This window comes from Choloepus didactylus, chromosome 1 (genome assembly GCF_015220235.1).
Source record: "Choloepus didactylus isolate mChoDid1 chromosome 1, mChoDid1.pri, whole genome shotgun sequence".
NCBI classification, from domain to species: Eukaryota; Metazoa; Chordata; class Mammalia; order Pilosa; family Megalonychidae; genus Choloepus; species Choloepus didactylus.
Genome location: NC_051307.1, coordinates 202,540,815 through 202,566,554, shown reverse-complemented (window position 1 = coordinate 202,566,554; position 25,740 = coordinate 202,540,815). Strand labels below are relative to the sequence as shown.

At 59.3% G+C, this 25,740-nt stretch overlaps 1 protein-coding gene across 1 annotated transcript in view; it reads right to left on the bottom strand.

Annotated features, from left to right (window-relative positions):
* Positions 1-1,847: 1,847 nt before the first annotated feature.
* Positions 1,848-25,740, bottom strand: part of BSN (bassoon presynaptic cytomatrix protein) — a 130,396-nt gene continuing 106,503 nt past the window's right edge. Inside the window, exons 4-11 of the mRNA XM_037850777.1 lie at positions 22,121-22,567; positions 15,059-21,673; positions 10,769-12,863; positions 9,736-10,517; positions 9,476-9,575; positions 8,811-8,942; positions 8,499-8,553; positions 1,848-5,827 (exon numbers count right to left, since the gene is read on the bottom strand). Of these exons, the coding sequence (XP_037706705.1) occupies positions 8,513-8,553; positions 8,811-8,942; positions 9,476-9,575; positions 9,736-10,517; positions 10,769-12,863; positions 15,059-21,673; positions 22,121-22,567 (10,212 nt within the window). The 3' untranslated portion in view covers positions 1,848-5,827; positions 8,499-8,512. The remainder of the gene's footprint in view (positions 5,828-8,498; positions 8,554-8,810; positions 8,943-9,475; positions 9,576-9,735; positions 10,518-10,768; positions 12,864-15,058; positions 21,674-22,120; positions 22,568-25,740) is intronic.

Sequence of the window (25,740 nt, the reverse complement as noted above, 5' to 3'; positions counted from 1 at the left end):
TTTGTGTGTGTGCTAATGAAGGTGTCAGGGATTGATTTAGGTGATGAATGTACAACTGTGTAATGGTACTGTGAACAATCGAATGTACAATTTGTTTTGTATGACTGCGTGGTATGTGAATATATCTCAATAAAATGAAGATTTAAAAAAATAAAAATAAAAATAAAAGAAATGCAAACCAATGAAACCATGACAAGGAGGTAGGTGCGGAGGGCGGAGGGGCGGGACAGGTGCCAAGGCTTGCCTCAGCGTGGGTCAGCTGCAGTTCTGGACAGAATGTTCGCTCCTTCTGTGTTCACTACTAGGCGTTCGGCAGATAATTACCTCGAGGGGTTGGTCCCTGCCCGGGATGGGCTTCCAACAGATGGGGAGAGAAGAGTGCAGGTCTGCTCCGGGCGGGGCACGTGGAGCAGAGAGCTAGGGTTTGAGCCAGAGCCGGGCTGCCGCCTGGGCTTATCTACCACCAGGCCCGCCCAGAGATCTATCTGTGCCCCCAGCCCTCATCCGCTCTGCTCACTGGCGCCTTGCTGGGGATATTGAGCTGGTGGGCCTCTGCCTGCCTTCCCAGATGCCTAGGGTCTCGTGGGGTCAGACTCCACCCAGAACCAGAGATCTCCCAGTTAAAAGATCTCCCAGGGGAGAGATGAACCTGGGCAGGCAAGCTCCCACTGTCTGTGGACAGGCATACTACTGTGGCAGCAAGATCTGGGCAGAGCTGGAGAAGAGGCTGGGCAGCAGTCAACAGGGATGTCCTCTGCCTCCATCTACCCCAAGCTGGGCTGACCTTCCACACCTCAGGGCCCTGTCTACCTGTGCCCCACCTTGCCTTTGATGGAGACCCTACTTGCCTGGCCTACAGCTCCTCTTTCCCCATCAATCACATCCGACTAAGTAAAAACAATCCCCACTTTCTGAGGCCACTTACATTTGTGTGCACTCAGTGTGTGTAGGACTGTGTCCCCTCAAGGCCAGACCTGGGAGCAGAAAGAGTGACCCTGGCCACCAACCTGGATGGCAAGGTGGGAAACCAGAATGTTCATTACAGTGTTATTTATAATTGTAAAACTGGAAACATAGTGCCTGTCCCTCAGGGTGTGTGCAGTGGACAGGTTATAGATCCATGGTGCATCTCTCAGGAGGCTGGGCATTGGAGGATGAACATGGAAGTACTTGGAAAGAGCATTTAGAAACAAACAGGAGGCTAGAATACAGGACTCACTGCACCTTCCAGCTTCTGTTTAAAATAAAGAATTGAGAAACACAAACAGGAAGGAAGGACACGCATCAAGATGTTAATTCTGGCGGGAAGGGCCTGTAGCTAGGCTGATATTTTTCTTTATCTGCATTTTTTCTTAAGGTTTCAAGCAATGCTGGGTAATTTTGATAAGGAGGTATGCCTGTCTGTCTGAGGAAGGACCTAAGGTCTGGCAGCCCCAGGAAATTGAGAGTTGGAGTGAACAGAGTCAGGCCTAGAGACCAGAGAGGTGCAGGGCTTCTTGGCAGCGCCAGGGGGCAGCACCTGCTCATCTGGCTCCCTAGTACCAGGCCCAGAAAGCGGGGTGTGCGGCCTGGATACCCACAGGCCATGGAGACAACACCCTGGAAAGGTACGGGCAGTGAGCTGCTCCCTCCAGACCCAAGCTTGGGGCCTTTCCTCAGGCGCCTTCATGGAGGGCCCACTGTCTTCGGATGGCTTGGTGTGGACACCACCTCTGCAACTTTGCCCTTTCATGCTTGTCCTTTCAACCTTGAACGACAGGATCGTCACAGATTTGCTCCTCCAGTTCAAAGCCTCATCACTGAGGGCTAAGCATTCCCAGTTCAGAAACCATCCCAGAGACAGTCTGTAGGTTGTTTATATCAAGACCTTTTATTCTGATACCACAGAATTACCTTGTCACAATACAGGGGGAGGGACACTGAAGTACCACGAGTTCTCACAAAGCACAGGAGGACAGTACACAATTCACAAGGTCATGTGGAGGACTCGGGTCATTGCACTTACAACTGTAAACTTGTTTGTTTGACTTTGTACAGCACACTTCCCCCCTCAAATAAAGGAGAGAAAGAAAGAAGGAAAGAAGAGGGGGAGGGAAGAAGGGAGAGAGGGAGGAGGAAGCAAAAAACAAGACATGGAAGCTAGCAGGGGGAAAGGCGTTGAGCGGCCACCACTCTCCAGGGCACTACACTTGGAGAGAAGGAGCTGGTTTGACTGCAAAGGCTGAATGAGACAGACAAGCACGCACACACACGTGCACACACACAAACACACACTCTACACACATGTTCACATGCACGCACACACAATGTCTCATGACTTCCATGGTTCTCCAGTGCACATGGCAGCAGGGCTACCAGTTCCCAGGGAAATGAAGATGGCATCTCCAGGGAGTTTCAGTGGATTAGGCCTGTCCTTCCAATTCTGTCAGAATCTATGCTGACAATATCTACAGCATGGGGGTGGGGGGTGGAGGCAGCAGGGCAGGGCCCACTGCCACGGCAAAGGATCTGCCTGGAAAACTCCATACAGGTTCCAGAAGACAGGTCCTAGTTAAGAGTTGCTGTCACTGCTGCCCTCTCATTGTGGGCCCCAAGACCACACGCTCTGCCCAAGGGCTGAGGGTGGGGGAACTGGCTGTGAATTAAGTGTACCGGGCCCTGAAATGGGCAGAGGAGGCAATGCCCTTGTTCGTGATGCTGGGTGGGGGGCTGGGGGTGTATGGAAAAGGCCTGGCCTGCATCCTAGAGACTCCTTGCCCGTTTGGAGATGTGCCTGTTGCTCCCCACTGCCCAAGACACTGAATGCCGACCCCTTGGCCTCTAGCTACAGTGCCCTGGGGCCACAGCAGCATCCACACAAGGGCCAGGACACCCAAGGCCCAGAGACCTGCTCCAGCCACCTTCACAGAAGTGATGAGAGTAAGAGGTGAGGGGGTAGCAGATGTCAGAAGTTTCAAACTCAGAGGGCTTGGCCAGAATGGAAATTTGCTGAAAAGTCAAAACTTGAGAGTCTGAGATGGGGCAGGCTGGAGGCTGCCTTGCTGCCATCTCCCCTCCTCTTCTCTGTTCCTGGCCCCATGCCCTGGCCTTTAGAAAGGAGGAATACTTCCCTGGTCCCACAAGTATCCAGCCACTAGGCATGACCCTTCATAGACCTGGCCCTGGGTGACCAGAGGTGCTGTGCCACAGTCTCCTCAGTCCTTGCTCAGATGGCCACGGTGGGCCTAAGCCTAATTGCTGGCAGGAGGCGGATGTTCTTTGGGATGGGTGAGGCCCAGGAGGGCCAGTTTCTCAGGCCCAACACCAAGGTTGGCAGCCTCCTATGTCATCCACAGCTGCCAGAGGAGGGCCAGGATCCCCCTGTGGAGGGGCACATAGACCATAGAGGAATGCATGAGAAATGTGGACCCCTGAGGAATGCCAGGTGCAAACCAGAGCACTCTGGAGGAGGGCCAGGCTGTGAGGGGTTGGGCAGCTACTGCCTGCTGCACTCCTGGCTCAGCTGCAGAGGAGTGAAAGCAGTAGAGTACTGGAGCTTTGGAGATAGCAGTGGGCAGGGAGTGTAGGTCCCAGGGACAGATAGAGAGAGGGCCACACAGAACCTTCTATAAGTTTTGCTATTGAGAAGCTTCCCAAGAAACTGAGCTTGAAGCCACTGGCTATGGGAAGAGTTCACTTGCTTTGGTCCCAGATGGCCCCACTGTCAGTTGTCCAAGCCACAAGTGCTAAAGGCCCAGCTCTTCCTGAGTGCCCTTCAGTCCCCTGGCCCCAGCCCAGATCTCCTGGCTCACAGACCTCTGAGCATTCCAGCCAGAGAGGAGAGGCATGGAGAAGGTACATCAAGAGCTGCGGTCTCCAGGACACAGCCAGGCCCTGACCTTGGCCTCCACCTCTCTGGCCACAGATGCAGCCCAGCTCTGCCTTTGAGCAGTTCCGAGTTGGGAAGGGGTGGCCGGAGGCCCTTGGCTCAGGCCGGGGTAGGAGGGGGATCGACACACAGATAGGAATCCTATGGAAAACTTTCAGAACGTTCACACACGTGCATCCTGTGCGGACTCCCACCAGCGAGTCTACTCCAAGGACTCCTTCTCACCTGCCCATCTTGGACAAACAGACCTGCAGGGGCAGTCCCTGTCCCGCAGCCTGGCACGCTCAGGCAACAAATTCCAGCAGGTCCTCACTAGCTCGTGCACAAGTCAGCTAGAAGCACTCCTGAAGGAGAGATTCTGAGACAAAAAGAACTCCAAGCAAGAGGGTTGAGCATTTAAAATGGATGAAATCGTGCAAAGAGGCTGTGAGCTGTGCATGCTCCTCTGCAGGACAGGCGGTAACTCACCTGGCAGCAGCGAGTCCTGCCACAGGTCAAACATGCCACAGACTGAGAACTTCACACACACGGGGGGAGCGGAGGAGGGGGCAGGGGGTGATATGAGCATATCTATCCAGTTTCTCAACTGCATGTTTGCAGTTAAATCCTTATACATAACATGGAATTTATTAAATATTAACAGTTGTCTTTGAGGGTTTATATTTCATTGCATAGAACATTAGAGATGAGACTTTTGGCTGTGCCCAAGATGAAGAAAGGGCCCTCAAGGGAGGGGCCCGTGGAGGAGTGCCGGCCAGCCCACCAGGTGGGTGGGAGGTGCCATACTCCCCCACCCCTCCCCCAGGGCTCTGGACCCCTCCCTTGGCTGGCAGAAACCCTGGCCCTCTGCTCTGAGTACACTCACTGGTGATGGCTTAAGAAGGACTAGAATTGCACAGTAAACAGAGGCTGGCTGAGGGGACTCCCCAGGCCTCGCCCTGGGGTTGTGCTCTTGGTGGCCTGCTGCCCACTATTGCTGCTAAGTCAACATTCTCCCTGTGCTTGAGCAGGGGCAGAGCAGAGAGGAAAAATCAAACTGTCAGTCCCAAGGTGGTGGTGGAGGGGAGAGGCAAGGGGGTGAGCAAAGAGAGAGAAGAGAGAAAGGAGAAAGAGAGAAACAAAAAATGTTTATGAGGTATACACGTAAATCAAACTGGAATGATTAAGGCTGTTCTTGAAATTAAAAAAAATCCCCAGGTGTACAGAGGAGGAGCCGGCTGGTCAAGACAATGGTGGTGCCGTTGGGATGTTCACGATGGCTGGGGTGGGGGATGGCTTTGAGTTGGTGGCAGGCATGCTGGCACGCTGCCACCCATGGGCTGGGAGAAGCCTCAGCCGGCGCCCACGCTGCTTTTCGGTGCTATGGCCTCTTATTTCAGGGATGAGACAGTGTTAGGTCCTAATGTTTGTAAAGTTCTCCCAAACCCATGCTGGCCACATGGAGGTTTGCTCCATTGTCACCCAGAAGGCAGGGTGAGGGGGACAGGGCCTGGTGGCCACAGAGGGATCTGGGCCAGCTGGAATGTGAAGGAAACGGAGCCTGAAGCCCCCAGCCGTCAGTCAAAGCCCCTCTCCAAGGCTGTGGAAAAACTTCTGGTATGGCGGAGGGAGGGCAGCATCCATCAAAAATGGGAGCGTGCACCCCAACTCTGTGTATAACGCATTGGAAGCCTGGCCGACGCGGCCGCGGAAAGGCGGCTGCGGGAAGAGTGGTGACAGCCGTGGTGGCAGGGTTTCTGGAGGGACGGCTGTGCCTTGGAGGTGGTGCCCTGAGGAGAGCAGGGTCTCTGGAAAGACAATCAAAGGCCCCTCCAGGCCAATGGTCGCACTTGTCCAGCAGCTGCTTCATTTCACCCAGGCAGCTGCTGTTAGAAAGCATCCTGTCCTCAACCGAGGACCTGCCTGCCAAGTCCCACCTGGTGTGAGTCTTTGGGCCAAGGGTTTGCCAGATTGTAGATGCTTGGAAGAGAAAAGGGAGGGAGGGAAGAAGGAAAGAGGAAAGAAAGAAAGATTTTGTCAAGAACTGCGGACAGCTGCTTTTTTACCCCACGCTCCTGTCAGCCAAGTCAGCCACGTGCGGACGGCCACATGCTCCTTCCCCGCGGGCTCCCACACCACTGCAGCTTGGGGAGGTGGGCACCAGAGCGCAGGTTTAAGGTCACAGAGAAAAGGAAAGAAAGAAGAATCAGGTCGGCCACGGACGGACATTTCTTTTAATGTGACAAATGTTGCCTTTTTTTTGCTTAAGAGTGAGGGAGGTGGATTTTGTTTAAAATGGCAATACTCGCTTTGCCCAGGCCTCTCCCAGCCACTCTGAAACAGCTACAAAGTCACTAGGAGAGGGACACTCACAGCAGCCTTGACCACTTGGTCCAATCATTAGCCCATTGCCAAAACTTGCGGGAGATTCCTTTAACCATGGAGTCCATGGTCTCAGTGGCCCACCCACGCTATATGGCAGGACCCGGAACAGTCAGGCCTATGGCTCTTTTCCTCCCCAGCGACCATGCCCTGGTCCCAAACCCAAGGCTGGTACTGCCATGGACCCGGGCCCTGGGCTGCCCTTCCTTCCCCTTCTCCCAGCACTGCTTCTGCCTTCACATCTGTTTCAGGGCAACTCTGAGGAAACAGCCAACTGAGTGGGAAAGCAGCAGGGAGCCTGCTGTCATGCGGGTGGAGACAGGAAGAACACTTGGGGCACCGCACTGTGGCTAATGGAGTTAGAATAAATTTGGGGCTCTTTACTTCGGCCCACCCCGGCTGTCTCTCACCCTTCCCCACGACTGTGGCTCTGGCTATGCTGGCCTTTTGCTAACCCTGACACCCACCAGTCTTCTCACTCTGGCATCAGAACTTCTTTGGTGCTGTTCCCTCACCTGGGCACGTCCCAAAGCAGCCTCTTCTCCTCCCTCAAGCCTTTCCTCACATGCCTTCAGCACTGAACCATACTCTCTAGAGCAGACCCACTGCCCCCAGAACCCTGCTTTGTTGGCTTCGTGGCACTTATTACCTTTTAAATTTAAATTTAATTTTTTTAAACTTCTTTATTCTCTGTCTCCGTTAAAATGAATGGTCAGCTTCGAGGGCAGGGACTTGGTTTTGTTCCCTGCTGTATCCCTAGTGCCTAGAACAGGGCCCACTCTTACCTGGGGCTTGACAAACATTTGTTTGAATAAATGAATACATGGATGGAAGACTGAGACTTTCCAGCCCCAGCACTGTTCCTCCAGGGAAAGGCAGCCCGGCAGACACCACTCCCAGCTCCTTGCCTGCCACAAGCTGGCCTGGCCAGGGCAAGGGTCCTTGCTGGTGCCAGGGCTCCCCTGAAGTGACCTGCTGACTGTGTGGCCCTGGCCACAGGTACCACGTGCTTCCTGCCCACCCTGAGAAACACCCAAACCTCTGTACTCCTAACTCTAGCAATGCAAAGGAGGGGGAAGGGAGGGCCCCAGGGCTATGGATGGTGGGAAGTGGTCCCTGGCTGGGTACAGAATAACAATGAGCCCGGCTACCCTTCCTACTATCCTGGAGGCTGTCCCTCTTTCTTCCCCCTCAGGGGGCAGGGCTGGGGCCAGGAAGGCTCCAGAAGGTGGTTTCCTATCCTGCCTTGGCCTCTGCAGCCCATCCCTTCTACTCTCTTCTTGGGCTGACCTTCTCTGGGCTGAGACCACCTGTCCTGGTGACTTTCCTTTCTTCTCTGTCCCTTTCCTATCTGTCTCTCCATTCATTCTACTTTTCTACCTTGCAGGCCATAAGCTCAACCTGTGAAGTCAAGAATGTCTTGACACCATGCCCAGAGTGCTAAGGCTTTGCAGGGTTCTGGGACTCCAGCCTCTAGCACCAGGCATCAGGGAAGGAGCACACTCCCCCACTGCCCAGGAGCCATGGGCCACCCTCTATTCTAGGATGGCTTTGGATTCAGTGCTCAGACCTCAAGTGTGGGACACAGTTGGCCTCACTGGGCCCTTCCCCAATGTCTGAGACATCTGCCACCATCTCAGCTAGCTCAGTGGACCCTGCCTCCCAGGGAGCTGCTGGGCCTGTCACAACCAAAGGAAACCCACCAGAGCCCACCTAGTTCACACTCACAGGAACTAGGTGGGTCTGGTAGGCCAGGCCTTCACTCTTTGACCCACTCCCCTGCCCTACTCCACCCTAGTCCTGACACTCACTGTTATACGCAGAGTCCAGAGCTGTGCCCAGGCCTCTGACTCCAGAGATTTTTCCACAGCAATGATATCATCTTCCTTCATCTCCTCAAGAACCTGCAGAACATTCATAGAGGAGGGCTGGGGAGGTGCTGTATGGTGGGGCCATGCCTACAACCTAATGGCAGTCCATGGCTGTGAGGAGCCCTATGGGGAGATGGGGGTGTTGGTGAAGGACAAGGGGGTATTGGCCTCTGGCTTTCCTTTTCTGGGGGCCTCTATTGAACTGACCCCACGTTAGGGGTCCTGAACATAATGTCCCTCCACTTCTTCCCACACGCAGGAGAAGACACTGCACCTCCGGCCACTCCACCTGTTGGAGACAGGATTCCTCCCAGAGGACCCCTTAGGACGTAGTGTCCCCCATTCCAGCACCTCAGGCCTTTCCCAGGGGAGGCTGAGTGCAGGCTGCTGATACTCACCCTGCAGGGCAAGGTCACCAGAACGAGGAAAATTTTTTGCCAAAAGCAGAGACAGCTGTGACACAGAAAGAGAAGAGAGGTGTCAGGAAATTGGGCCAGACCCTCTCCTAGTCAGGGCCATTTGGGCATAGCAAAGTCAGGCTCAGCCCGAGGGGCAGGGACTGTCCAGAGACCCATGGGGCAGCAGCAGTTGGGCCCCCGGGCTGGCCTATGGCTAAGTGACTGAGGCTGGTCCCACCCTCCCGACCCACCTCTGTCAGGGTGGGACCCCGTAACAGCTCTCACATGACCCTGGCCACCTGCAATGCATACCTTCCGTCAGCTTGCCAGCTTGCTCTGCTGCCCCTCCAGGGAGGATCTTGGAGAACACACTCTCCCCATCAGCACCAGGCTGGCTGGCAGGAGCCCCTGGGGTTCCACCAGGCCTGGCTCCAGCCTTCACACCTAAGAGGAAAGAAACCACCTTCATGAGACTCAGGATCTGATGAGCAGGCGGCCAGGAGAGATTCAGAACACAGGCAGCCTGGGAGGTGGGAGAGTGAGGAGGAGGGTGGGGGGAATAAAGAGAGGACGCTAAGAACGGGAAGAGAAGAAGTGGAAGCAGTTAAGAGGGGGATGAGGAAGGAAAAGAAGGGAAGGGGAGGAAAAGGCAGAGGAGGACGAGAAGGCAGAAGAGGGGAGGGGAAGGAAGGGGAAGGAAGAAGCCATGGCCCTGGCACTGGGCTCTCCAGTCCCTTCCAGGTTCTCTGCCCCGAGGCCCTGGAGCTGGTGACCCCGGTGGCCATGGCTCACTCTAACCCCAGGCTCACTTTCTGCTGGGGAGGTCTGCAGCCCACCGGGTATCTTCTCAGGGAGCTGTGAGGGCACGTGGCGGGGGGCAGAGGACTTAGGAAACTGGATGGGGGTGGGTTGAGAGGGCAGCCAGGTACTCCCAGGAATTCTGGGCCTTGGAGGAGGGCGCCAGGGGCTGGGCTTACCCGCAGGTCCAGGTCCTGGTGGTGGCTGGGCCTGAGGAGGCCTCCCCAGCTGTGGGGCTTTGGCAGTCCCTTTAGAGCCGTCGGCCTGCTCTGCCCGTAGCTGCAACACAGAGTCCATAGTTGAGATGCCACCTGGTGATCTCACCCACACTCAGCCTGGAGCCAAGGGGATGTCTAAGCTGCAGTTGCAGTCCTTGCCCTGGGTAGGATCCATGCTCCAGACCCCCCTCTCCAACCTGATGCCCTGGGGCCCCACTTACCGGTCCTGCTGGCTGGGGGCCTGTGGCTGTGACGGGGCCTGGCTGAGGCTTCCCTGCTGGCTGGCTGGCAGCAGGGGCTGGGCCTCGGGCAGTCGGCTGGCTCTGCTGCTGTAGCCGGCCCTGTGACGGGGCCTGCCCAGGGCCTTGCTGATGCGGCTGTGGCTGTGGCTGGCGTGATGCTGTCGCCGAGGGCGGCTGCCTGGACGGTGGTGGCTGTGACTGCTGTGGCCCTGGAGGTGCCTGTCGACCTTGCGACGGCATCTGTGGCTGGGGTTCTGGCTTTGGCTGCAGTGCTGGGGGCCCGGGGTGGGCCTGCCGTGGGCCCTTCTTGCTGTCAGAGGCAGGATGGTACGCAGAAGGGACGCGAGACTGCTGTGAATACTCAGCAGAGCTGGGGTACCCAGATGGACCCTTCTTCTGTGTGGCTGGGGCAGGGCTGGGCTGAGGTTGGGACCGGACCTCATGGCGACCCGGGTCCCGAATGTGTGGTTTGGCAGCACGCCGGCCCGGATCCTCGCCAGGGTGACGGCCTGAGTGCCGCCCGTGGTCAGTGTGGTGTCGGTGTTCCTTGGTGGAGGCATGGCGACCTGGGCCACCCTCATCGTGTGGCCACATGCCCTCCTCGGGAGGCTCATCGTAGTCGTGGTAGCTGTGTCTGGCAGGGCCTCGCTTCTGGGAGGAGGAAGACGAGACTGCGTGGCCCCCGTGGTGCCTGAGCCGGTCAGGGCGGGCATCTCGGGGTTTATCAAACCAGTCTGTCTCCTCCTGGCCCAGGTGATACGCTTCAGAGACCAAAAACAGAACACCATCAACCCCCAGGCTGGCTGAAGGGGAGGCCCAGCTGAAGCCATGCAAGGAAACCAGAGTGGGCACCACTGCCACACGCACAGCACTGGGCCCCGAGCCCACCTCCCACAACCAGGGGCCAGGGTGCGGGTGGAGCAGGCAAGGAGGGCAGCCTGCAGCAGGGCCCCCGGGGTGAGGCGCCAGGCCAGGCCCTGTTGGGGCATAGATCACCCCCAGCTGCCATTACCTTCACTGTCAGAAACCACGCAGTGGGGATCGTCCAGGATGTAGCCCTCCTCACGCTTATATGTGTGAGCCCGTGGCCCATCCTTGACATGCTCCTGGACGTCGGGCATGGAGTGGCTGGAGCAGAACTGTGGGCAGCTGTCCCCAGGAGGGAGTGTCCCTCCAGTGGGGCGGGGCCGCCCCAAGGGGCTGACAGGGCTCTCCTCTTCTGAAGCCTGGCTCCGCATGGGGGGCCGGGCCCGGCCGTGGGCCATGCTCAGCGATGAGGGCTTGGGGCCCGCTTTTTGAAGCCGCTCCACAGACTCTCGCTCCCGCTCATACCCCCTGCTCCGGCCACTGAAGTCATGGCTGGACAGCTTCTCCCCCCGATATGCAGATGCTGCCCGGGACCGGCTGCTCCCGCCATTCACATGGTCATCCTCCTCCGCTGGGTCCCGGCTAGAAACCCCGTAGTATCTCTGCTGCTCATACACGTTCTTCTTGAGCCCATAGGTGATCTCATCCTGGAACTTCCTGCCCCGAGAGGCCAGGCTGCTGCTGACTACAGGTGGGGGGTAGGAGGCCAGGTCTGACTCCACATCCTTGGCCTCCTCGATAGGCGAGAACTTGGAGATCTTTTGCTCCATGCCTTGCTTCCGGTGCTTGCTGCGCTTTGAGGAGACAGCCGCTGGGGCCAGGCTCTTGGAGGGATGCTTGGGCCCCACGGGGCACGGACTAAACTTCTCTGCTCGAGACCCATGTCTGTAGTCGCTGTCACTGTAGTAGTGGGCACTGGCTGGTCGGCCATTGCTCTCCATGCTCCGGTGATGCCCACTCTTCCCACGGGGGTCGTACACATCCTCCTCGGATTCCTCCTCCCCTCTGGTATAGCAGCAGGGCAATGAGGGACCCTCAAGGACAGCCGGTTCTCCAGGCTCCTTCCCTGGACGCCCACCACCGCCTGGCCCCGCACCACTGCCTGGACCCAAGGGCTCCAGCCGCTGGCTGTCAGGGGCGGTGGAGGTGCTCTCCTTGGTCAGCTCACTGATGTCATCGATCATCACATAGTTTCGAGGGACATTCTGCTCCAGGCTGGTATAGTGTGAGTCAGAGGGGTAGGTAGAGGCTGGGCTCTGGCTCACGCCACTACGGTCACTGGCCCGGGGCAGCTCAGCGTTCTTGCCCTGCTCGTAACTGCTGCTCACCACTGGGCCGCTGTAGCTGGTTTCAGAGGAGGCCGTAGACATGGCGACGACAGGGCTGTCGATCACCTCATAGTTGGTGGGCACCTTCTGCTCCAAGTCAGCTAGTGATGTCTGGCGTGGCTTCTGGTGGGGGGCATGGCTGTCAGTCGGGACCGGGAAAAGGGTGCTCTGCGTGGTTGGCATGGGTGTTTGGCCCATGTAGTGGCCTGTGGGACGGAAAGCCTGCTGGCTCGGCAGCCCAGGCTCAGCTGAGCAACTGGTGCCAGGAGGAAAGGCAGGTGCTGGGTACGTGCTGGGGCCAGGGTAAACGGGTACCTGGTGGGCTGAGAATCTGTTCTGAGTTGGCCCACCACTGCCTGCAGTGTATTGTGGGACTGGCGGTGGAAACTGGGGCTGCTGGAAGGCAATGGGGCCAGAGGGGGTGGTGGGAGCAGGGGCGGCAGCAGGGAAGTCCGCATACTGGCCAGTGGGAGTGGTGCAGCCCTGAAGCCGCAGCTGGTTGAGCTCACTGTCTGACAGGTAATCACGATGCTCACTGAGGCCACGCAAGGGTGGGTAGTCGCGGCCACTGCGATCCTTGGCCAGAGACTCTTTGCGCTGAGTGATACCTAGCTCCAGGTACTTGAGCTTGGCGTCGATTTCCTTCTCCTCCTCGTCCAGCTCCGCCTGCTTCTTGCGCAGCTTGGTGGACTCATGTTCCACCAGCCGCAGGTCCCGGTCAAGCTCCCGGAGCAGGCTGGCCTTGGTGGCAGGGACGGAGGTGGGCCCCACCAGCCCGCGCTGCAACAGGCTGGCCGCATACAGCTGTGAGGAGGCCTGGCCAGCCAGGGGCAGGTGAGCCTCCTCTGGAGGGGGGCTGGGCAGTGTCCGCTTCACCTTGCGGACCAGGCCGTTGGGCGGCAGCGCCGACACCTGAGACAGAGGGAAGGGCGGGCAGCACTGAGACCCAAGGTGTGGGCAGTGTGGTGGGAAGGGCGGTGGAAGAGCCCAGGCCTGGGCTGGGGCAGGGACTGGGCTCCACTCTGTTGGCACCTTGATTTGCCAGGCAGCCCACAGCCTGCCCTGCCCACCCACTGGCCTTAGTTTCTTTGCCATGGAGAGACAGTGTGCAATCATTTTATAGGCTTTCTCTGGCCCAGAGCTCTGGGCAGCAGAGGGCAGGGATGGGGCAGATGCCCATCTGTGCTGGTCTCCAGTACTGGCCTGGCAACAGCAGGGCTCCACATGTGGCTCTGAGAACCCCTGTCCCTCTCCCCTGAATCTGCCACCCTCCACCTCCCACGGAGGTGAGGAGAGTATAGGTCTGGCTCTGGGTTTGAGTCTTGCCAGCTGGTGGGAGCTGAGGGGTGGAGGGGCACGGGGCGAGAGGAGTGGAGGGGGTCGTAGGCCTGCCAGGCTCCCTAGAGGATCATGGGGAGGACCACTTGTTGACTGTATGTCAGTTGGGCAGACCTTGAGTTCCCTTCTGCCTCCTGCCCGCTCTCCTCCTCCAGCTCCCTGCATCAGCCTCTGCCAAACTCTATGGGCTGTGCTCTTGTCCTGGCCCCCAGTCCCTTCTGTCAGCCCACTCCCTGACACTGCTTTCTGGGGCTACCAGTGCATTTTTAGGTTCTCTCCAGCCTTATCTTCAGCCACCTGACTTTCTGATCAAGGTTCCCTAACACCACCGTCCGTGGAACCCTCCTCACCTGCCCCAGATGCTCTGCCTTGCCTGAGGGTGCATCCTGGGTTCCCCTTTTACCTCTAGATCCTAGTCTCCCCAGAGTTACCCAGGCTTTTGGGCTTCAGGGACCACCCAAATCCCCAAAATATACTGGGGACTGATGTCATCAGCTTCTAACTTTTTACTTTGCCAAGTAACTACATAAAACCTTCTACCTTCTATCACCATATGTCATAGAAAGAAAAAGATCAGCATGAAGGGTGGGTTTTTAATGCAGAGAATTTGGCTTTCTGAACTCACTGTTTGTCTTTTCTTATTCTGGCCGCACCCCCCTGAGTGCTGAGCATGGCGACCCATGGACCTCTGCCACGCCTGAAGCCAGGACCACCCTGCCTCTCTGACCTGCCCTCCCTGCCAGCCCAGACTCCTGTTCCCACCCACCCCCATCTGGCCTGCAACCGCCAGGGCCCCTCATCACCCAAGCATGTCACCTCCGTGACCCCACGCCAAGGTCCCATCTCTCTCTTCTCTGCATCACACCCAGAAACAGGCAAATATATCTCACAACGCCTCTGGCTCCTACCTCCTTTCCCCAGGGCCACCACTGCGGCCTCTTCCTTCAGCCCATCAGCCCACATCCTGCCCTTAAAGCTTTCTAAAATACCCATTTTTTTTCCTATCTCACCTGTCTAAAACTTCCAGAGGCTTCCAGGGCCTTCAGGCAAAGCCCATCCTCCTCGGCACTTAAAGTCTTTGGCATCAGGCCCTCACAACCCCCTATCTTACCTCCACTGCAGCCCATGGCCAGGCCACCTCACAGGCCCCAGACATCACTGGCAATTAAGGCCAGAGACAGGGACAAGTTCATGCTCCAGGAGCCCCTGACCAGAGGAACAGACATATGTGCAAGCAGATTTCCTAAGGGCCAGGTAGGGGCAGGGAACCCAATGAAGAAGAGAACAGGCTGTAGCCAGCTGAGATGGGCCTCAAGTGCTAGGCAAGGCATTCGGGCTTCCTTGTGGGACAATGGAAGCCAGCACAGGGCTGAGAAATCAGTTTACTGATTTTCCTTGGAAATGTCCACAGACCAATTTTGGAGTGGGAGGGGCCCAGCCTGGAGGTGGGGGCTGAGGAAGCCTGAAGAGGAGATGGCAGGAGCCAGAGTAGGTATGGGGGAGCAGTGTGAAGAGGCAATGCTAGGGAGAAGCTGAGTCTAATGGGGTATCTGGATGGATGGCTGTGGGGGCCCACCTGTGTGTCTATCCATGTCTGCAGACTCCACCAGATGTGCACAGAGGAGGATCTGCTCCTTGCCTCCTTTCCCTGGGCCTCTGGAGCTGGAGGTGACTCCACCCACACCCCAGGAGAAGCCCCTCCCTGTGGGGGCCTCCCCAGGCTAGGTGGAGACCCCTGTCCCACCCTGGACCAGCCCCTGTGCCCATACCTGGCTACCCAGCCCCCCCTCATGCTGGTAGAGGGAGAACCTCTCTTTGGCAGACTCCTCGGCGGTGGGGCTGAGGGGCTTAGGGTCAGACAAGGACCGCTGCAGGGTCTTCATGGGGCGAGGCAGCGTCTGCTGGCGGAGGGCACTGTCAGCCACGAAGTGCTTCTGGGGACTCACGTGAGCCCTGTTCAGCCTCTCACTGGAAGCAAAGGAGGTGTCCAGAAGCCGGTGCGGGGACAGGGGCGAGACTGGCGAGTAGAGAACCTGGGGGGACTTGGGAGGCTGGCGGCTCACAAGCTGCGAGAGGGACTCAGGGGGCAGGTGGGCTTGGTACCCGATCTCCAGGGGGTCTGGCTTCTTTTTTTCAAATCTGCCCAGGGGCCCTGGGGTGACGATCTGGATGCCGGGCAGGTAGGGATTGATGGCAGTTGGCCCTACAAGCTGTGGTGCGGCCACACCCTGGGCCTGCCCATCCGGCTCCGTCTGGCAAGCCAGGCTCTCCCCACGCCCAGTCTTCTCTGGTGCCGATATGTACCTGACGATCTCCACCTTGGGGTCGGTGGCAGCTGTGATGTGGATGGCCGGAGAGACCCTGGGTAGCTGGTCAGGCTCTGTCTGCACGGAGCAGTCACTGATGGTCTGGATGCCCACACTGCTTGTGGCTTTCACAGTGGTGGTGGCAGTGGATGACAAGGCAGCAGCATCATGCTTGCTGTCAGAACCTGAGTCTGAGTGGCGGGAAAGACGGGACCGGCGGCGGCGCACTGGCTGCTCCCACTCAGCACTGTCCTCGTCGTCCGTCTGCACACTGCAGTCAGCACTCCGCCGGGCCCGGCGCCGCCGGGTCAGGAAGTAGCGGCTCTCCCCATCCTCGTCATCTGTTTGCACACTGCTGTCCGCGATCCTCCTGACCACGCAGGGCTCAGGCCCCGGCTCTGGCTCGCAGGCATCCCGCAGGCGTGGCATGGAGTGCCGCTTCTTGATGCCACCACGGCCTGCCTCCCACTGCTCCTCAGTCTGCAGTGACAAGTCCGAGGTGGAGCTGGGGAGACCCCGATGCAGCATAGGCTCACGAGGCTGCCCAGGTCCCTCGGGCCCTGCCATGGCAATGAAGGCTGTGTGGGTCAAGGGCGGCCAGTATTGGCCATTCTGGGCCAGCTCAGTGGCAGCCGTGGGAGGCCCTCGGCCAGGTGCCTCACCGGCCGCGGGGAAGGGGGCCTTTTGCCGCTGCTTCTGTTCCTCCAGTTGCTGCTGCAGCTGCTGCTGCAGCTGCTGAATCTGCTCCAGTTGCAGGCGCTGCTGGGCTAGCTGCTCCCGCTGCAGTGCAAACTGAGCCTGGCGTTCCTCTTGCTGTTGCTGCAGCACATGGTGCTTGATGGTTTGCAGCTCCTGCAGCTCCCGTTGCACCAGCAGCTGCTCCTCCTCCCGGTGCCTCTGAAGCTCCACCCGCTCCCGCTCTAACTCCTCCTGAAGCCGCAGTTGCCGCAGCTTCTCCAACTCCACCCGCTCCCGCTCCAGTTGTAGCAACTGCTCCTGCTGCTTTCGCTGCTTCTCTTCCTGCGATGCTTCCTCCTTCTCAAGCCCTGGCCGGCTGGGGGCCCCGCTGCCACTCCCAGGAGCAGCATCTCCTGGTGGCTTCTGGCCAGCCAGCGGGGCCACTGCAGGCTCCTTGATGGCAGCAAGGGTGGCTGTAGAAAGAGACTCTTCCCGAGCAGCCCCTGCTGGCAGCTCTGGCCTTGGTGGGCCTCCAGCCCCTGGGACCTTGGCAGCAGCAGGTTTCCCCAGGTAGACAGGCCCCTCAGCAGGTGGGATGCTGGCAGGTGCAGGGAATCTGCTTGGTGCAGGATACCGGTACACCCCTGTGGGTCCCAGAGGTACCCGAGGGGCAATCGAGGGCATGCGTGTCAAGCTGGTGAGCGGCACCGCTGTGACTCCGCCAGATGCATAAGGCCTGTACATGCCACCACGCACCATGGGCCGCAGCACTGAGGCAGGCTGGGTGGTGATGGGCAGTGTTGCAGCAATTGGGGTGTTGATGGTGGAATAGATCATGCCATCAGCTGCACGCACAGTGGCTGTGGATGGCAGCAGCTGTCTCATTGCTGTTCCCTGGCCCACAGCAGGACCATACTGGGCCAGGGTCCCAGGACTTGGGTGGCCCTCTGGGAAGGTGGGATTCCCTAGGAGGCCAGGTCTGAGGGGAGCCAGACCCTGTGGGCCACCGAACCCAGGCCCAGACTGGGGCTGGTACTGCATGAGTTCAGGGCCACCACCGCTGCTGCCGCTGCCACGCCGCCCACCATACTGGTCCATGGAGTTGAGGGCAGCGCACATGCGGCTGATCTCGCGGGCGGTGGTAGCACTGTACTGGGCCAGGCTGGCCTCCTGGAAGCCAGCTGCATCTACCCGGGTGCCATACCTGTGGTCTGAGTAGATGTTCGACACTGAGCTGAAGCGCCTCATGGGAAGTGGGTGAGCCAAAAGGTCCGTGGGATGGCGCAGATCTGTGAATGAGCCATACTGCAAGCCCTGCCCTAGGTAGCGTCCGTCTGTGAAGCCCAGGCTGTAGGAGTGCTTCAGGGGGCTGAGGTCCACAGCCGAGTCTCGTCCTGGGCCCTGGAGGAGCTGCCCCATCCTGTGGGCATGGTAGCTGAGGCCAGCCTCAGCCAGATTGGTGTCAGACATGGAGGAGTACAGCCTGCCAGGGAGGCCCTGTAGGTAGGGCCTCTGCTCCTCATGAGGCCCAGGCCCCACTACCCCCTGTGCCCGGTAAGTCGGGGGCTCAGGAAGCTCAGGGTCCCGGTGACCATAGAAGGGGCCACTGCTTTGGCCAGGTGGGACAGCATCTGCCACACTCTTCTCTGGTGCACTGGGGGCAGGGTGGAAGGTGCCAGTGCAGCTACTGCCAAAGGGGAACTTGTAGACCATGTCGCAGCATGCCAGCTGGCTCTCAGGCCTCATCCCAGTGAGGTCCAGGGCACCCGCTGGCTCCTCCGGGAGCAGTGTGGTCATGGTGCCTGCTGTACCCTCTCCCATCTGTACCACCACTGCATGTGGCTTCCTGGCACCCGGCAGCGCGTGTGGCTGCAGCTCGGCAGGGGTGGCCCGGTGGGGCTCAGCACCAGGCTCTGGCACTGGGCCTGGCTTGAGGCCAATGCTCTGGGCAGTGCCCATCTGGGTGATCAAAACCTCCCTTCGGGCCAGAGGAGCTACCTGATTGGGCAGGTTATACCTGGCAAACTTGGCCTCTCTGGGTCTTCCCCGGGGCCCTCCTCGATATGGGGCTGTCTGGACAGCCTGCTCTACCTGCTTGACCTGGGCCAGGCACATGGGGCTACCCACACCCTGACCGAAGTCGAGCCGGCTCTGGAAAGGGTCCCCATAGACCACGGGCTGCTTTGGCTGAGCCATGAGCACAGATGAGGCCATGGTAATGCTCACGGTGGTGGCGGTGCCTAGGAAGGTATGGGTCTGCTCCTGGGCATTGAGGTTGATAACCAAGGGCTGTACGGCGGTCGACTGCCGTCCTGGGATCGGATCCAAGGCAAGGCCGTACTTCCGTGCTTCCATGGCAAGGGAGGTCAGGTCCATTCCCTGGTCAGTGAGGATGATGGGCGTGGGCTTGACAGCTGTGCGAAGGTCCACCACGGCGCCGCCAGGGGGCCTGGGGCCTGGCTCGACCCTGGATGTCCCGGGGACAGAGGAGATCCGGCACAGGGAGATGTTCTCTGCAGGCAGGGCACCCCAGCTGTACAGTGCCAGGGGCCCATCTGCACCAGCGCTGGGGGCCCGCGGGAAGCCAGGTGGCCCAGGTGGTTCTGGGGGCACACTTGGAGGCGTAGTCTGGCTGTAGCTGTGGGCGGTGGGCTGGCTGCTGGTAGGCGAGCACACCGGGGAGGTGGAAGCACTGGCGTGCACCATCTTGGTCTGGCTGGAAGCGTCGGACGCCAGTGTAATGACCATAAAGGAAGCCTCCTGAGAGGGCTGCTGCCACGCCAGGTGAGGTGTGCTGGGTCGGTGTGGCGTTTGTGTGCCCTGGGCCACCATGGGAGTCTGAGTGGGGGCACCAGGGCTTCGCAACACACCCGAGGAGGGGATCGGGCTTGGCGTCTGTGTAGAGAACTCTGCAGTGGCCCTTGGGCCCAGCTTGCCAGGGGAGAATATGGGCCTCTCTGAAGGGGAAGACGGGGAGAGGGGTGGGCTGGAGCCCACAAAGTAGGAGTGTCCCCGGGAGGGCTGGGGAGTGCTGCTCTCGCCGTCACTCACACTCAGGGTCTTCTCCCTGGCAGCCCGCACAGCAGCGGTGGGGCCACTGGGGGCCAGGGGCAGCTCCTCAGTTTGTGAACCATAGTTCGCGGTGGTTGGGCTCTGCCCATAGCTGTGGCCTGTGGAAGATGGTAAAGGGCTGCGCTCGGAGCCTACTGGGGAGGTTGGAGTCACATACCCGCAGGGAGCCACAGCTGCGGTGGTGGGGGCCCCAGGGCCCTGGGAAAAGGGCATGCCCACCTCCTGGGGGACAAAGCTGGGGGAGGCAGGAGAGCTGTGCAGCTTGAGGGGGTCCTGAGGCTCCTTGGCAAAATGCTGAGTGACACGGACATCAGGAATGACTCGGCCCCCGCTGCTGTCGGCGGAGGTGGAAGTGGAGAAGGACATCGGGGCAGCAAGCTGGGTGGGGCTGGTCCCGGGGGTCAGAGGGCCGCCATTTTGCTTCATTGGGTCCAGGTATGCACTCTCGGCATTCAGAAACTGCTTCTCCTTCCTCTTGTCCTCAGCGAAGGCCAAGTCGCGCGAGGAGGCCTGCCGCATCCGAGCGATGCTCTGTGATGTCTGCAGGATCTCCTCATACACAGCTGTGCCCTCTGCACCAGGCTGTGCCACCCTGCCATAGTCATGGTCCGGGGTGTCCTGGTATTCAAAGGGGCCCTGACCCTGCAGACCCGTGGGCTGAGAGGGGCCACCATGGGGCCCCCGGCCCCCCACCGCCTGGCCCTGTTGCCGTTGGAGCAGCTCTGCCTTTCGCATCATCTCCTCGTAGGCTTCCTCGGCACTCTTGAGGGGCCGGCCGGAGCAGGGAGTGGTGGAGCTGCCCGAGGGTGTCTCCGTTGGTGAATAGAGGGACATGAAGGTGGGCAGGTTGTACTCGCTGCCTGACTTGTAGAGCCGGCCAGGGCCGCCATCCAGGGCCTCGGCCTCCGAGTCGAGGGAGGGCGAGGGCGAGTACTCGGAGCAGGAGGAGCGGTGCAGCTCCTCCATCTCGGCTGCCTGCCTCAGCTCCTCTGTGGGGGAGGCATCCTCAATGGGCGACAGGTTGCTGGGCGGCGTCTTGGAGCGCTCGCGCCGCCGCTGGGCCCGCAGTTCTTCCTTGTCCCGCCGGGTCTTGCGGGCCGTGCTGCGGATGCGTTGCTGTTCCACCTCCCGCATCTTCTCCTGCTCGCGCAGCAGCTCCTCCTCCTCGCGCAGCTCTTCCTCCTCTGAGGAGTCCTCGATGGTGGGCAGCAGGGGCCCATGGGAGCGGTGCCGGGCCTTGCGCTGCTGCTTGGCCTCTTCCAGACGCTGCCGGCGGCTGGGGCTGCTATCGCTGTCCTCCTCGAGAGAAGACAGGGAGGTGGGAGAGGTGCCCGACGTGTAGCTGGGTGTGGAGGCAGGCAGGGTGGAGGAGTGCTCCCCGCGGGAGCGGTCCTCAGGCGAGCCTGTCAGGCTTTCCATCTCCAGCTCGGGCTCCCGGTCCAGGCTGGGGTCTGGCCCTTGGCCCAGGTCCAGCTCTTGGCCGTAGCTGCCTGTGCTGTTGAGCTCAATGGTCTTGAAGCGGCGGAGCCCGCCCTGCAGGGCCCCGCTGCTGTCGGTGGCCTCAGCTGGGCCTCCCTCGGAGAGCAGCTCCTCGTAGCCCGTGGTGGCATTGTGGGGCAGGCGCCTTTTGGGCAGTGCCACTGCCTCTTGGCTGGGCTCAGGCCCGGGCCAGGGGCCACCTTTCGGAGGGCCATGTTTGGCCAGGCCATGCCGAGCAGTGGCAGCCTCCTCCTCCTCCTCCAGGTTGTCTTCCTCGGCACTCATCTCCAGGATCTGCCGTCGCATGAACTCCTCGTCGGTCAGTTCTGCTGCCCGGGCTGGGGGCTGGGGTGGAAGTGGGGACAGGCCACCCTCACTGCTGTCCTCCACGTAGTCGTGCCTCAGCTGGCTGCCAAAGTCGTCTGAGGACTCAGCTGTGTCCCGCTGCGCCCTCTGGCGTCCCCACTCAACAGAGTCCTCCTCTTCCTCCAGGATCTCCTCCAGCTCCTCATCGGAGTCAAAGTCTTCAGGCATGATGGACAGGGAGTGTGGCCGCCGCTTTGGTTCTTTGCCACTGCTGCTGCAGAGCAGCGGGCCCCGCTTGCCCCTGGGGGCCAGGCCCTGGGCCTCTAGCAAGGGCCGCATGCTGCTCCCTACCTTGTGGAGCTCTGACGGGCTGGGTGGGCGGGGCCCCGTCACCCCTGCACTGTCCAGCTGCTCCCCTTCCTGCTGCACAATACCTGTGATCTCACTCTGGGAGCTGGAGATTCCATCAGAGGAATAGCCGGTGTCACTGAGGCTCTGTGGGCTCCGAGACAGGTCCTGAGAGTAAGGCTTTCCCACCAGCTCCTGCAGCAGGGGAGAAGCAGTCACTGACTCCCCTTGGCAGACTGCTTGTGGAGGGACCCGTTCCCTGGAGCCCCAGGGAAGGGTACCTCCACCTCCCAGGGGATCAGGGCCCACCACCCACTTCATCTCTCTGACCCTGACTAACCTGCAGATTCCAGGGCAAGCCCTCAACCACCCTAGGTTCTCAGAGAGAAACCCTACTAGATCTAATGGTAGCAAACCCAGAAAAACATCCAACAAGATGCTGGACTCAGGGTCAGCCTAGGATTCACAGGCTCCAGGCCTGCCAGAGCCTCGTCCAAGCTTTCCTTCTGCTGGGGCATCCCTGCCCTCTCCTGTGGCCCCAAAGGGCCTGCCCCAGGCCTTCATCCTCAGCCCTCAGGGCAAGCCCTTCCCTAGACTACCCCACCTGAGAACTAGGGTCCCTGGAAAGTGAATGGGACTGACCTCTGCCTCCCCACCCTTGGAGGCTTCTGGGACAGCCTTGCTGGCAGGGGTGGTAGGTTCAGTTCTCCGTGCCCCACTCTTTGCTTTAGGAGGCCCAGGGGCTGGGGTAGTCTCTGGAGGTGGCTTTGATGTGGGCTCAGCTTTAGCTGGGACTCCTGCCTTCTTCTCCTGGGCACTGCTCAGGGTCTTGCTGGGTTCAGAAGCCCTGAGGGGCTTGGCCTGGGGGCTGGCCTTGGTGGGCAGGGGGGTGGCCTTGGCGGGCAGGGAGCCTGATGGCTGGCCTGGCCCTGGTGGCCCTTTCTGCTTCGGAGGAGCTGTTCCAGCTGCATGGTGAGGGGCCCCTGCAGGGGGCTGCTGCGAGGTGGGCAGTGGCTGTGGGGTCGGCTCTCCCAGGCCGCCCTCCAGCAGCCGCTTCGTTTGGCAGTTCAGACAGAGCCACTCGGTTTTCTGCAAGAAACAGGAAGGGGGAGGGGGGATATTGAAGAAAATCAAAAAGTACTCAGAGAGTATTTACATGACTGTTTCTGTAACCTTGGGGAGGAGAAAGCCTTACAAAGCATGATACTATAGGCAAAAGGAGAAGACTGATAGATGTATTGTCCCCAAATGATAAACTTCTCCATATCCAAGATTCACCATATTCAACGTTAAAATGAAGCGGAAAAAAAAAGAAAGGTCCCTTCTTTAATCCATAGAAAAAGGACAAGAACCATGGGGACATGGTGAGGAGAGGGTACATCACAGCACAAGGGCCTGGAGAAGAGGGGGAGCTGGGGGCCCAATCCAAAGATCCCCCTTGGGGGCTGGTGTGGATTACAGCAGTTGAGAGCCCCATACAGACTATGAATGGCATACAGACATGGAGTGTGTGCTTGGCAGAGGGCAGACTCCTGGGACCAAGGGAGGCTGGCTGGGAGAAGCTCTGGGGGTGGGGGCAGGTGCTGAACAACTCCCTCACCTCGAAACCTCCAGTCCAAGCCCCATAAGGCCTGCAAAGACTCTTAGGCAGAAGCGTCCCCCAGCATGGCTCTGGGCTCCTCCTCTGATGAGACCTCTGTATGCTGGCCCTTGGGTCCGGGGCCCTGCTCCCTCCTGAGCTGGGCTGGGATTAAGCCCGGGCCAGGCAGTCCACCACTCTCATGGTTACCCTCTCTGTGCCAGGCTCAGTGCTGGGGCTGGAGACACAGCCCTAAGACAGTCAGACAGGGGTCAGCGTGCAGCCATCCTGGAGCCCACAACCCTAAACAGGTCATTGTAAACCTAGCTTGGGTATCAATGGTAAAGTCCCCAGAAAACCAAGTTGAAGTCCCCCAGTACCAGCTGCCTGTGCAGCAGCAAGGGTCTGGCATCTTTGAGCCCTGAATGGCTGATTCCTTCCACAAGTCTGAGGCTGGAAGGGGCATGTTTCCCAAGAGCCTCCTCCAGAGTCAAGGCTCCCCCTTGGCAGGATCTGAGGCCATGCCTTGGCCCACAGGGGGTGCTGGAGAGTGGGGGCTACAGTACAGCCCAGAGCAGGGGTCTAGCCCCACTGACACTGTGTCTGGTCTCATGGGAGACCCTGGCACCCCTACCTTTCTGCTGCTGTTCATCCTGGGTGCCCAGACACTCAAGCTCCACTAGCAGCTCTGTCATTAGGATGGGCATTATGGGAACCACAGGACACAGGATGACAGGATGGGTCCCAGAGTCAGGGGACAGAGGCCTTGGCCCTCACCAGCTCCAAGTTGGCCAGCAGCCTTGGCATTCTTACTTCCCACACCACCCCAAGTTCCAAGCCAGACCCTAGCCTGCCTGGCAGAGCCATGGGAGCCTGAAACTCCCAGGATGGGCTTCCTTCAGCCTGGCATCTTCAAGCCACCATGGCAGAGACCATGTGAATGATTCTGCCCTGGTTTCCTGCCAGAGAGCTACATGCCATGTCTTTGTTCTGGACCCAGCAGAGACCCGGCTGGGCAGGGAGCAGGGCGTTGGTGTGTGTTGGGGATAGGCCTGCTCCATAGGCTTGTTACTCAGGGCCTTGAGATTACATCTCCGGGACAGGAGCTCCTGCTCTGCCTCAACCCCACACCCAGGTCCAGGCCAGAGGGACAGGGTAGTGGGGTCCCAGCTGTGGGAGGCAGGGGGGAAGCTGTACACACACCCTGTTCCCTGCAGGTCCTGGCTATAGCACCACTGCTGACTCCCTTGGAGTTTATCTGATTGTCTGTGCGTCCCACATAAACCCTAATGAGCCAATGCGTGCTAGCTACTGGCTAGGCCTTACTTGGCCTAGTAGGGTCTATCTCTGGAGATGCCTCAGGAGGGCACTGGACAGGTTGAGACCAAGCTCTAAGATGGACAGGGCATGGGACAGCACAGAGTCTGAGCTCGGAATCCCAGCCCCCATGCCTCCAGCATCATCTGGGGACACAGTGGAGATCCCCTCAGTCAGAGAGGACCATGAGGTGGCAAAGGGCCCTGGAGAGGTGGGAGGGGTGTGGGCAGAGGCCAAGAGAGACTTGTGAAGATGAGCCAACAGCCCCTTCCACAGCCCAGGATCAACAGGATGGGGTTCGAATCTGTGCCCAGGCAAGGTCCCAGCCCACAGCAATACTGCCCTGACCCCACCTGGGGTCCCTACACACTGCCATCTCAAGTTAGATATTTCATGTGCCCTCGCCCACCTTGGTAGCTTGGTGAAACTATGACCCCCACCTCTGGCCTGCAGAAGCAACAGTCTAAACGAGGCAAGAGAACCCTGGAAGGCAGTGGAGTGAAGGAGGTCTGGTGGAGGAGGCAGACCTAATACCAAGTGCTCAGAGCCAACCCCTGCCTCAGACAGCTTACCTGAGCCCAGAGGCCAAGCCCTCAGCACAGCATGTCACCTGTGGTCACATGCTGCCCTGGGCTGTGCTCCTTTGCACGTATGCTCCTTCTCAGGCTTACTCACAGAGGCAGCCAGGCTCTGGAAGGGGGTGCTTGGCTGGCCCTCTTGTTCCTGGCTTGGCTATAATAGGCAGTGAGGAAGGCAGGCAGGCAGGAGAAGGCCTATGAGGTCAGAGCTAAAAATAACCACCTGACCCGGCTGCTAGAGGCCCTTGCCCAGCCTTCTGGGGGGAGGGGTACAGGCACTGGGGCCAGGAGGGCTGGAGCCAGGAGAGGCCTGGCCCAGGCCCAGATCTTCTGGGGAATGGGGATGAAGTGGGAAGCAGGCCACGCTGAATCCCTTTGCCCTGATTCCTTATCCACTCCACTCTTGTCTGCTCCCTGACCCTGTCATTCATTCCCTCGTTCTTCCACTCACTTGTTCATTCATTCCCTCACTTTGGTATTTAGTCCCTCATTCATTCATTCACTTGCACATTTTCTCTCATATTCTTACTCACTCAGCCCAAGCCAGCTTCTTCCTTGGGGAAGCCATTCCCCGTTTTCTCCTTTGCTTGTCTCCTTCGGCAAGTAGACAGGAGGTGATCTGGGACATAGGAATGGATGAGGAAGCTTTGATGACCACTTCTGCCTCATCTTCCCCTGTCCAGTTCCTTTCTGTGGGCAGGAAGGTATGAGTCCTCCAAGGGGACCCATCACCAAAAGGTAAGTGAGAGGTGTAGGTGTGCCTGCCTTCAGATGGAGCCAGGTGGGTT